The following is a 12,457-nucleotide window of genomic DNA, read 5'->3' on the forward strand; positions in this document are numbered from 1 at the left end:
AAGGGGACAACAGTGGGAATGGGAGGGAGAGGGTGAGGCCACTGAGGAGAAACCAGGCTCTGGCACAGGTCTGAATGGAGGCCCAGGGAGAGGGAAGATAGAGAGCTGATGGGCCCGGACAGTCTGGGGACAAGTAAAGGTGGAGGTAAGGAAGGGCAGGGAGGAGCCCAGGAGGTGAGAATGTGAGCGGCCCTGACAACATCCTGACAACAGGATGCAGTTCTGGATCCTGGAGCTGCAGGCCAGGGCTGCTGTCCAGAAACATCTCTCAGATGGGACATTTCTAACCTTCCAACTTCAGTTTTCTCGTTCACTGCAAGCAGCAAAGGGCCCTGTGCTGGTTTTGGCTAGTTTTGCTGATGTTTTGGCTTCTGTTATCTTAAGAAGTTGGCAGTTAGGCTGAAGGAGCTCTGCCAGAGGCTCTAATGTGTTGCCAGAGGAAGGCAATTGCTTCTGCTGGTAGGTAACTGGGAGGAAAAAAAACGTCATATCACGACTGCATGATGCCTGCAGTGCCCTCCTAACTGATCTTTCCTGCTTGTGTTCTCATACCTCGCATCCATTCTTCACAGAGTAAACAGATGCTTTTTTTATTTTTTAAGTAATCAGATCATGCCACTCTCTGCTGAAAATCCTCAAATGGCTTCCCCTCACAAGTAGAAGAAAACCCAAACTTCTACACTCTCTGTCCTCATCTCCAGGGCCTTACTTCTCTGGCTTCATCTAGCACTTTCTTTCTTGCTCATCACATTCCAATATACTGCCTTCTCTGTTTCTGGAACTACCCACCTCAGACATTTGGGAGTCATCAATTTACCATTCATCTCCACTAGAATATTCTTCCCTTGGATCTTTACATGGCTGGCTCCTTAGTTTCAGTGTCATCTCCCCAGAGAGGCCTCCCCTGACCACTCCATCTCCAGAAGACCCTGACTAGGCCTCTGTGCTATATTACCCTGCTATTTTCTCATACTGCTACACTAGCTAATATTATCCAAACTGTTCATTGGTTTATTGTTTTTTTTACTTTTTTCTCCCGGTAGATTATAAATTCCATAAGGATAGGCATTTTGTTCACTACCACCTCCCTAATACCCTGATGAATGTCTGGCACATATCAAGTGCTCAATAACTAGTAATGATTAAAGATCTGTCAAAGCAATGGAAGGAAATGAGGAAAAATTCATCTCATTCCTTGCCAAGGAATGAGGGCTCTGGATGTCTCCCTCTTACCTTAGAGGAGGAAGAACATGAGATGTGGGCAGGCCTTCTTCCTATGTTAAGTGCAGGTGCAGGAAATGGGGCCCTGGCACAGGTTAATGATACACGCTGGTATTTGCTAATTTTGCCAGTCAAAAGCTATTTCCTGAGTTTTTATTTTGCTTCTAGGTTGGTGCTGGTGCCAGAGGGGAACTGCTAAGTCATTTAGTCTCTTTCCTTAGGGAAATCTTTGTAGTTGAAGACATAAAACAAATACACAGGACAAGAGAATGAATGAATGAAGCAGACAAATATCAAGTAAGAGGGATAAATAGGGATAAATATTTCTGAGGCAAGCATTCTTTCGATTATACCAGATTGGACTGAACTGGATTCTGGGAGACAGAAGCTAAAGATCACTAAGGTTTTAGGTTTTAAAATCTGGTCAGATAACAAGAATCATGAGTAGAATAAGGTAGTGAGGAGGAATGGTCAATTTTGGGTGAAAGCCAATGAGGTTTAGAATCTGATGTATAAAATAGAAGTTCTTGGTAGAAACCACCAGTAGGAATTCCACGAGGAAATGTCCATCAGGGCCTTGTTGTGAATAGGATTTGTACCTTAATTTCACTTGCTTTTGCCTTGATTTACTTTTTCCTACCTATTTTCTTTTGTTCTACATTTTTTTTTCATAAAAACTCCTGCATATACTGTAATCCCTCTCAAATCTTTTTGGAAAAAGGGAATCATATAATAAGTATATATTACAGCACCACAGGCAAGAGGTTGTGGTGACAGATGTGTTAGTCCCTATTTTCCCCTGACTCATTTGACCCTGTGAGGGAAGAAATATCAAACTCACTTTTACAGTGTGAGGAAACAGGCTTTAAGAAGCTAAAGAATCTGCCACTGGCCCAGAGCTAGGAGAGCAGGAGCTGCACCCACGCTGTTCTGACTCCCAAACCTATGCTCTTCAATACAACTGTGCACAAAACCTTTCTTGAGATCCTGCCCTCCAAAGTCCTACAGCCAGTGGGAGTCTGACGGCAGGTGCATCCTTGACATATTCTGCTGCTCTGAACCTGGTGAGCCGATACATGTACTGACAGTCTGCCTTCATCATACCGTATCCTCTCTGGGAGAAGTAAGGAAGTGAAGGCTGCTGTTAAACTTTAGTCCTGTAGGCTATGGCCCAGACAGCTCCCTTTCTCTGGCACAGTGCCTAGCACATAGTGGACACACAAGTTGAATTGTAGCAATGAAGTGGTCTCATTGTTCTGTCCCTATAAGTCAACTAAGGCTTTATTACTAGCTGGAATGGATCTTTCTGAAATCTCTCAACTAGCAATCACCCAGTTGTGAGTACAGAAACAGTCCAGAAGTTCCTGCTCTTGTATTCTCACTCTCTGGATCTGAAGCAGGCGATAGTCACTCTTCCTCATCACTCTACTGGCTGCTGTGCTCCCTTGCATGGTGTGACAAGACTGCTGGAACATAACTCACAAGGAGCACTTAGCCTGGGATACATAAAAGGTGCTCAACAAATGTAACTTCCTGAATCCTATTATATTTACTTCAGTCCCTATTTCCCAATCCCAGAAAGTCTTTTGTCTAAGGACAGTGGCTAATGACCACAGGTTTTAAAAGTTAACAGAGGTGATGTCAAGGGACAGGTGATATACCAAATATGAGACTGCAGAGAGAACAGAAGACACATGAGAAAAGGATGCTGGAAACACATTTATCTACAGGGAAGGCTGGAATGTGGCAAATAATGTTTTTCAAACACAACCACGGCAATATTTCTGGTCCTATATTTCTAGGACCTTTGTATTCCCCATGAAGAGGTGAAGTCTATTTCTCCTACCTCTGAAGGAGGGGAGGTGGGTGTTGTGAAGGCCTTGATGAACAGAATACAGTGGAAATAGGCTGCATGACTTCTGTGGGTGGCTCATAAAAGGTAATGTTTCTACCTGGTTCTTTGTCAAGATGCTCCTTTTGGGAACTGACCACCATGCTGTGAGGAAGCCCAGATTGGCCTATGCAGAGTGCCCAGGTGGAAAGGTCCTCGGCTAACAGCCACATGAGCCACAGATGTGTGTGAATAAGCACTCAGATGATTTCAACTTCTAGCCTTCAAGTCTTCTGACTGAGGCCCAGATATTGTGGAACAAAGATAAGCCAGTCTCTCAGTATCTTGACAACATTCCTGACACACAGAGTCTGTGAGATTAACAGATGATTGGTTTTTTTAAGATTTTATTTTTTTATATATCTCTACCCCCAGTGTGGGACCTGAATTCACCACTCTGAGATCAAGAGTTGCATGGGTGGCTGTCAGTTAAGCGTCTGACTCTTTGAAAAAATTTTAAAAATGTTTATACATTTTTGAGGTGGGGGAGGGGCAGAGAGAGAGGGAGGCACAGAATCTGAAGCAGGCTCCAGGCTCTGAGCTGTCAGCACAGAGACCGATGTGGGGCTCGAACTCAGTAATGGCAAGATCCTGACCTGAGCTGAAGTAGGATGCTTAAGTGACTGAGTCACTCAGGCACCCCAAGTGTCCGACTCTTGATCTCAGCTCAGATCTTGATCTCAGGGTTGTGAGCTCAAGCCCTGCACTGGGCTTCACACTGGTCATGAAGCCTACTTAAGAAAAAAAAAAGAGTTGCATGCCAGGTGCCCCAATAGATGGTTGTTTTATGCCACTAAGTTTTGGGGAAATCTGTTATACAGTTATAGTAATTGAACAAGGAGAATAAAAGCAAAGGGAAATATGTGGAAGGGTGAGATCAGGGAAGTTCAGGGAGGAGAGCATGGATAGAATAGTCTGTATGTTGCCAAGGAACAATTAGGACTAGTTCTAATAGGTAGCAGTAGGGAGACAGGTTAGAGATTGGTATAAGGAGAGACTTTTTAAAGCATTAAAACTTATCAATGACAGAATGGTTCTCTCAGTGTAATGAGTTCCCTGACAAAAGACATATTCAAATATAGAATGAATGAGGTTATTGGAGAGATTCACACATGAATAAAAGACTGGATTAAGGAAACTTTAAGGTTCCTTCCATTCAACAAAATGTGACAACAGATGAGATCTGGGGTACAAGGAAGACAGAGGAGACAGAGATGATGGCATCTGGAGTCTGATGATATTGTACATGAGGAAAGAGACTCTGGGAAGATTAAGAAAAATTCTTTTCCCTTCCTTCTGCCTCTTGCCCAGATGACTGTTAATGGTCCCATTTTCTGCCTCCTCTCTAATACATTCTTCACCAAGTATTCCTGATATCTGATTAATGCTCCCAAAATATGGTTCTTAGCATGTCACTTCCCTGATCAAAGGCTTTTAATGACACCACTGCCACCACATCTTAGCAAAATAGTTCACACAGCCTTTTTACATTTATTACCTCAGTTCAATCTCATAAAAACCTGGGAGGCACTAAAATCACCACCACATACATCCCCAAATTGAGCTCAAGTAAGTACTCTATTGGTTTTTCATATTTTTCTACCATGATGTCTTCGCTTTAGCTATTTGTTTATCTACTTTCTCTCAACTCTAAATGTCCCAACAAACCCTTCTATCTTTCAAGGTCCAGATTAAATTTTACTTGCTCTAGGGAACAGGTAATTCCTACCACTAAGAGTGATCTTTCCCTCCTCTTAACTCCATCAATAATGATGTAATGACAGCAGCCAATGTTTATTAAGCATTTACTATGTGGCAGGCAGTGTGCTAAGTGCTTTTCAGGGTTATCTTCTATCCTCTGTACCACTCTGCCTTATACCATGGGTCTTTGTATATGCATCTTCTTTCCTCTACTAGCCGACAAGGTCCTTGAGGACACAATTGATGTCTGAGTCATTTCTGCTTTCTCCCAAGCTTAGCACAGGGCCTGGCACAGAGCAAGTACTACATAAATATTTGTTTAATGCATGAGTGAATAATTCAGGCAGGCAGAGTTAAAGTTTACCTTTGCCAAACAAATGGTTTTCAAGCACCCTTAAACACTTGAGAAGTACTCATTTATATCCACATAATTAATGAGCTAAATTATAAATCATTCTTTTTTTTGACACAGGTTTCCAGGGACCTTGGATAGAACCCATTTTGTTAGTGTAGTTTATGGATGTGAAAATAAAAACCATGAATGTATACAACAACAAACTCCTTTTCATGTAAATATATTCTAGAATTCAGAAGTCTTCTTCAATCAGAATTAGCTAGGTTTTATAAGCTCCTCTTCTTATTCTGTATGGTCATAAGGACTGTCAGCTCTCTCCCTGTGAACCCACTGCTCCTTGGCCCTATTACTACAATGTCTAGTACAGTTATGGAATTAGTCAATGATTGCTGATTAAGTAAAAGGCCTGTGTTGGTTGCAATTCATAATCACTCATTACTGTTCTGCTCCTGTTAGCACCTTCAGGGGGCCTCAGTGAGTCTCAGCTAATTAGGGCAGTTGAGATGCTGACTGAGATTTGAAAACTATCCTTTTCTCTTTACTACGTAAAGGACCAAGAATGTAAAAGTGATTAACAGTAAAGGCCAAAGAAATAAGTATTTCTGAAAGTCCTATTACAGACTGTTGAACTTTATTTAAGACATTAAGAATTATAATTTGTGAAAAGTCCTCGGATTAAAATTCTGAACTAATCCTAACATAACATCAAACCTTTCACCAGATCACAATTCCAATTTTTACTTAAATGCAAGTTCAAAACCAAGCCTGGTACAAAAATCAAGTTAGTCTTTTCTCCTCCACACTGAAGCAAAGATTAAGAACATAAACTCTGACACCCAAATTGTCCTTCAGAAAACCTAGGTAAAAATTAGCAGATTAAGGGCACAATAGGAGAGTAGGGCAAAGGCAGCCGGGCTGTAATCACCATCACAAAAAGGCTGGGCCACCAGCAGACTGCAGTGTTTACTCAGAGACCTGGGCTAATCAGCTACTTAATTATCTCAGAGCTCGCCAGCTCACAAGATGATTTTTGAAGGCCTCTCTGGCTCCTCTTTGTCTTTTTATTCCTGCTGGTCATAAAAGAGCTTTGACAACAATCCTTCCTCAACTTTCTGGCTCTGGCTGGCTTGTCCTGATAGCCAAAACAGGCATTATGTGAATTACTCCAATATAACGACAGCCACACTACCTTTGTCCCCAGACAAGGCTGTGACCTTGCAGAAAGAAACTCTGACACACATAACAAAGTGCTTTCCATAGGTCATTGTAGTTTATAGTTTAGAAATAGAATTTCCATGAAGAAATGGGAAGTAGTATGAAATGGTCTGTAAATATTAGAGGCAAATTAATATGGAAAGGTAGAAAACACTCCCTGTCTTCCTGTGGCTTGGTGGTGTTCTGGAAAGGCTGAAGACTGAAGAATGAGGAAGAACTGCAGTTAGGGGCCATCCTTTCATCTCACAGAAGCAGCTGATACTGATACTAAGAACTTCCTAGGTAAATTAAGCTAGGAAACCACCTGGACCCTTTCTCCTAGAATAATCTGCTTTTGCAGCAAGGCCTACTAATAGAAACTGAAGCTGGAGAAGGAAATTATAATGGGAACAATGGATTAAGAATTCTTAAATACCACCTAGAGTTAATTACTGATTTATTTAAAATCCAGCTGTATTTGTACAGAAAAAACAATTATACATATATATATAAAGACTTTGGTCTACTTGGATGACCCTTAGGTACTCGTAGGAACAAACATATTTCTTCTCTGGAAAACTGCTTATATTTCCTAATTTGGAGACTCTACCATCCACCACTCAAAAGTTTCAAGTCAGAAATCCCAGGAACCATTTTAGGTTCCTCCCTTCCTTTTACTTCCCACCAAGCTCTATGCCATCTCTCTCACATTTATTCTGTCTCCTCTTAATGCATTTGATTCTATTTCCACTGTCCCACAGGCCCTCAACATTTCCCACTTGCCTCATGCAAGTCCTCTAGACTCATGCCTTTCCAGTCATTTTTACTCTTTCCAGGAATTATCATTCTATAACAGAAATTTGATCCTGTTACCCTCTCTTAAACTTCAGTGGCTTTCTGTAACTCTAATGTAGCACATCCAGTTCTTGTCTCCATTTCAGCCTCCTAGGAGCTAACATCTATGGAGCTCATTTAAATTTTTAAAAAAAAATTTATTTATTTTTGAGAGAGAGAGAGAGACAGACAGACAGACAGACAGACAGAGTGTGAGCAGGGCAGGGGCAGAGAGAGAGGGAGACACAGAATCCGAAGCAGCTCCAGGCTCTGAGCTGTCAACACAGAGCCTGACACAGGATTTGAACTAATGAGTCGTGAGATCATGACCCGAGCTGAAGAAGGACACTTAACCGACTGAGCCACCCAGGTGCCCCACATGGAGCTCATTTACTACTTCATCTCCTGTCACTCTTCACAGTCACCCTATCACACAGCAACATCAAATTCAACATGAGACAATATCTTGTATATCCATATCTCTTAGTTTGGGTTGCCTCCAAACCAAACTCTGAAACAAGGATATGGGTGTAAATAGTTTATTTATGAGGAAGCAAAGGAGAGAAAGAGGGAAGGGAGAAAGCCAATCAACGATGTGTTAGTGCACAGGTTACCACTGGGGCCCCTTTTACAGACTATACAGAACACACCTCAGGACTGTCTCACTGAGGGTTAGCAGAGCTGGGATATAATCCACCCATTTACTGTGGAGGGTCACTCCTGGAGGTATTAGCTCCCCAGTACTTGTAGCAAACAGCTATTTGTCCAGAGAATATCCTCAGGCAGAGAAATACAAGAAGCCATTGGTAGGTGACCTTCAGGTGGGCCAAAGACACCAATAACATATTACATCATAGAGTACACATATTATGACCCTTTTCTCTGTTGCATTCTTCTCCTCTACTTGTCTTTCTGGACCCTTCAATATTTAGTCCATTGAAACCTTTCTTGATCTCTTGTGGGAGTGCTTTACTTCCTTCTCTGTGAACACTCTCTTCTACTGCAGCTATTAGTTTACAGGTATGACCCCACACCAGGCTGTCGGATCCCCGTGGGCAGTATCTTGGGTACTTGTCTTGGTGTTTGGCATAGGACAGATGCTCAATGTCTACAGGAAAGGACATGACTGTGTGTTAGAGAGAAGGGGATCCTGCTTTCCATACATGTAATTGAGAAAATCTTCAAAGAACTGAAATATATGCTCCTACATTTTGAATAATACAAAGTCAAGTCTGTAGGTGAGAGCACTGAGGTAGGAATCTTATATCCCAATTCAAGTTAGTTTGGCTCAGTTGCTTTCCCTGTAAGAGTGAGTGGCTGTGACTGATCTCTAAGCTTCTTTCAAGTTCCAGAGATTTCAAGTGACTAAATCTGTAAGTGAAAGCCAAAGCCCAAAACTGTACAATAACTACATATGGAAATACTTATGTGTGTGATATTCATCTGGGTTCAAGGAAAGAATACAGGTGACAAAGCCCTGAGATGCTGGCAGGTTTCTAATGCTGTGTACACGAAAGAACCACTGTTGGACAGGGGTCTCCTGGGGGAGAGGACACCTTCCAGGGAGCAGCCTACTGCACAGGAGCTAGCCGGGCAGCAGGCTATACTCCAAGCTGGCAGGTGCCAGTGCCCTAGGTGCCAATGCCCTAATACCGCTGCTGGCCTCTCTGCCGTGTGGTACCATCTGATCATATTTAGGTTAGAGACTCAGATAGCCACTTCCTAAATTCTTATCTAATCCCTGGAACAGGTTCTGTCTGCATTTCTAGAAGGAAGAAGACTAACTTAATACAGGTTATGCTTGGCTTCCCTGATGATCAGGTAGTCTTAATCTTCCTAGAAATGTGACGGGATTAAGAGAGGTAACAGTAAAGGAAGAATAGGTGGGTGTTAGGTTTCCATGTGTAACAGACTAAAAATTGTTGCGGGGGGAGGTTATTTATTTATTTATTTATTTAGAGGGAGGGAGGGAGGGAGGGAGGGAGGGAGAGGGAGAGAATGTGCGTGCAAGGGGGAGAGGGACAGATGGAGAGGGAGAGAGAGAATCTTCAATCTTAAGCAGGCTCCATGTCCAGCATGGAGCCAGATGTGGGGCTCAATCCCATGACTGTGAGATCATGATCTGAGCTGAAATCAAGAGTCAGACACTTAACTGACTGAGCCAGCCAGGTGCTTCGAGGAGGTTCATTTTAGATGGCAAATTCTCTGTTTTAAAATATTCTGAATATAGTCACTAGCATTCTGTGTACGTTGAAAATGGGTGGATATTTCTTCAAGCAGTGAGACTTTAGAAGTTTCAGAATTTTTTAAAATTTATTTATTTTGAGAGAGAAAGAGAAAGTGAGCATGAGTGGGGGAGGGGCAGAGAGAAAGAGGGAGAGAGAGAGAATATCAAGCAGGCTCTGTGCTGTCAGCATAGAGACCTAAGTAGGGCTTGATCTCATGAACCATGAGATCATGACCTGAGCCAAAATCAAGAGTCAGTCACTTAACCAACTGAGCCATCCAGGCACCCCAGAAGTTTCAAATTTTTAATTTTAATTTTGGTTTTAATTTTCTTCTTGATAAATAATAAAAAAACAATATATTTTTTTCTCTAACAAATCAATGGCAAGAAAAAAAGAGGCAGAATATTTTACAGAATAAAAAAGAGGAGATATAATAACCAAATGCCACCTGAAATTTGGATTCTGATTCCAATAAACTTCTGGTAGAAAGATGTTTTGAGACAGTGGGGAAAAGTGGACCAGGTATATTACAAAATGATTGTTTATTATGTTGGGGTGATAATGGCATGGCATTTATGTTTAAGACCTCAGAGATACATGCTGAATTATTTTGGGTGAAATGTCATGATACCTGAAATTTGTTATTACATGCTCTAGCATAACCCCTTTCCCACCAAACAAAAAACCAACAAGACAAAACAAAAAACCCAGGGTGTGAGCAGGAGGATAAAATAAGAATGGGAAAAATAAAATACTGATAATAGCTGGAGCCAGACAATGGCTATCACTGGGGTTCATTATTGTACTCTCTCCTTTTGGGTATAAATAAAAAGAGCCACAATAAAAAAATTGTATGCAGTGCTGTTTAGAATTTAATTGTAAGAAAATTATTTTATTAAACATTCTTTCTTTTTTTTTAATTTGAGAGTGAGAGAGAGAGTGATTGTGAGTGAGAGAGAGAGCACACATGTGAGTGGAGAAGAGGGCAGAGGGAGAGAGAGAGAATCCCAAGCAGGCTCCACACTCAGCAAGGAGTCTGATGTAGGGCTTGATCCTACAACCCTGGGATCACAACCTGAGTCAAAATCAAGAGTTGAACACTGAACTGACTGAGCAACCTATGTGCCCCTACTGAACATTCTTAATATGCCTGATGGCTACATCATATTCCTATCAGAAACACTGAATCACTAATGCAAACAGATCTTTTTTTTTTAATGTCTATTTATTTTTGAGAGACAGAGACAGAGTGTGAGTGGGGGAGGGGTGGAGGGAGAGGGAGACACAGCATCTGAAGCAGGCTCCAGGCTCCGAGCTGTCAGCACAGAGCCCGATGCGGGGCTTGAACTTACAGACTGCGAGATCATGACCTGAGCTGAAGTCAGATGCTTAACCGACTGAGCCACTCAGGCACCCCTGCAAATGATTTTTAATTGGTGGGAGAGAAAAGAATGCAACAGGGGTTTATTTTGTGCCCCCCACCCCCGCCCCAGAGAATTATTGCTTTTGCAGACAGTCCACAGGATGGGGTGAGGGGTATAAAGAGCCAACCAGGCCAGCAGTTGTCCCTGACACATTGGCTATAATGCCCATAGTGTACAGGATGCTTTTGGGCAACCAACTTGAGCAATGGAAACCTGAGTGAGGTAGAAGGGCCGACAGCAGCCCCTAGTTGAATACAACAGGCCAACAGGTGACCCTCCTCAAAATATCCTAAGCCCTAGGCAAACAATGGGTTACTTACACCCGGACCCTGGACACAGGTACCAAAAAAGGAAAATTCTACGCGTTTCCCTATACCCCTCACCTTCCCCCTTAACTACAGCCCCTCACCACTGCCTCATGGCAGCCAGTCTCTCCTTTGTTGTCCTGTCTGCTGGTCCCTTGCAGTGTTTTCAATAAACTTCTATCTCTTTTGTTCTGCCTCAGGTGAATTCTTGCAGGCCTCTACCACATCGGGTCTCCCCACACATAGATCATATGTAACTTTAGGGAGCTATTGTTTTTGGATGGCTCCCTTCCTTTATTCATGAAGGTATCTTGGAGAAAGAGACAAAAGGGGAAAATAAACAAACCTAGGAGGCTGTAAATAAAAGCATGTGAACAAACTTATGGACACTGTGAGGCTGTGCTGTATTGTGCAGAGGGCCTGGCTTGATCTGGTGTAGGCTTTGTAACTGACTCAAGGAGAATCACTTAATTCCTCTGGATTTCAGGAGAAGAGGGATGGATGACCCCCAAGATTTCTTCCAGCAATGACAGTTAAGTTTATGACACCAAAAAGAAAAACAGACTTGACGGGAGCATGTAGCTAGGGAAAAACAAGAAATATGAGGTTTGCCTCAGTATGGGAAACCAAGAAGGACAAAGGTAAGGCAAAGAAAAAAAGAGGCCAAGATGACCACTTGCATCCCTATAAAATGACCCCAAGTTTGGCAAAACTCTAGAGATGTTTCCAAAGTTGAGTCTAGATTAGTATCAAGTAGAAGCCTTACCTTCTGGTGACAGCAAAGCACAGCATGCACATTCCATGCAAGAGTCCTGCAGCATGCTGCAGAAAGGTGGCCGTCTTGGGATTCTCATCCACTGGGCCTTGCACAGAGAGGAAGCAGCCATGAAGCTTGTTGATCAGGCCTATGTTCACCACGTAGCTAGATGTGGGGAGAAACATATGTGTTATCAGTCTGCACAGGCTGGCAATATCATCACCTTCAAAGATAAATCTTAACAAACATAGGCTTAGACCCCTCAAACAAGCAAACAATAGGTTTGGGTAAAGCATCTCAAGTAACAATTTCCTTAGATTTAGTCCTGAATAATCAGCTATTTCTGTAAGTGATTTGCTTCCTTCTTTTGGTCATTCTGATGCTATTTTTTTCAAGAAAGATGAATGAAAATGATCATCTGATCATTTTTAGTGGTCTAAAGAGTCTGTCAATATTTGAAATGATTTATAATTATCTCTACACTCTTGAAAAGCAATACTTCTTAAAGTACCAGAGAGCCAAATTCCCTAGAATGTAGAGATTTAGA

The 12,457-nt window shown here is 42.1% G+C and overlaps 1 protein-coding gene across 3 annotated transcripts in view; it reads right to left on the minus strand.

Annotated features, from left to right (window-relative positions):
* The window catches only part of SCAPER (S-phase cyclin A associated protein in the ER), a 504,168-nt gene that overhangs the window by 50,262 nt on the left and 441,449 nt on the right, over nt 1-12,457 (minus strand). For all 3 annotated transcript variants that reach the window (XM_019441359.2, XM_019441358.2, XM_019441356.2), the window contains one exon: nt 11,920-12,075. In XM_019441359.2, coding sequence (XP_019296904.1) covers nt 11,920-12,075 — 156 coding nt within the window. The remainder of the gene's footprint in view (nt 1-11,919; nt 12,076-12,457) is intronic.

This window comes from Panthera pardus, unplaced genomic scaffold, assembly GCF_024362965.1.
Source record: "Panthera pardus isolate Hobbes unplaced genomic scaffold, ASM2436296v1 HiC_scaffold_24, whole genome shotgun sequence".
In the NCBI taxonomy this organism is placed as follows: domain Eukaryota; kingdom Metazoa; phylum Chordata; class Mammalia; order Carnivora; family Felidae; genus Panthera; species Panthera pardus.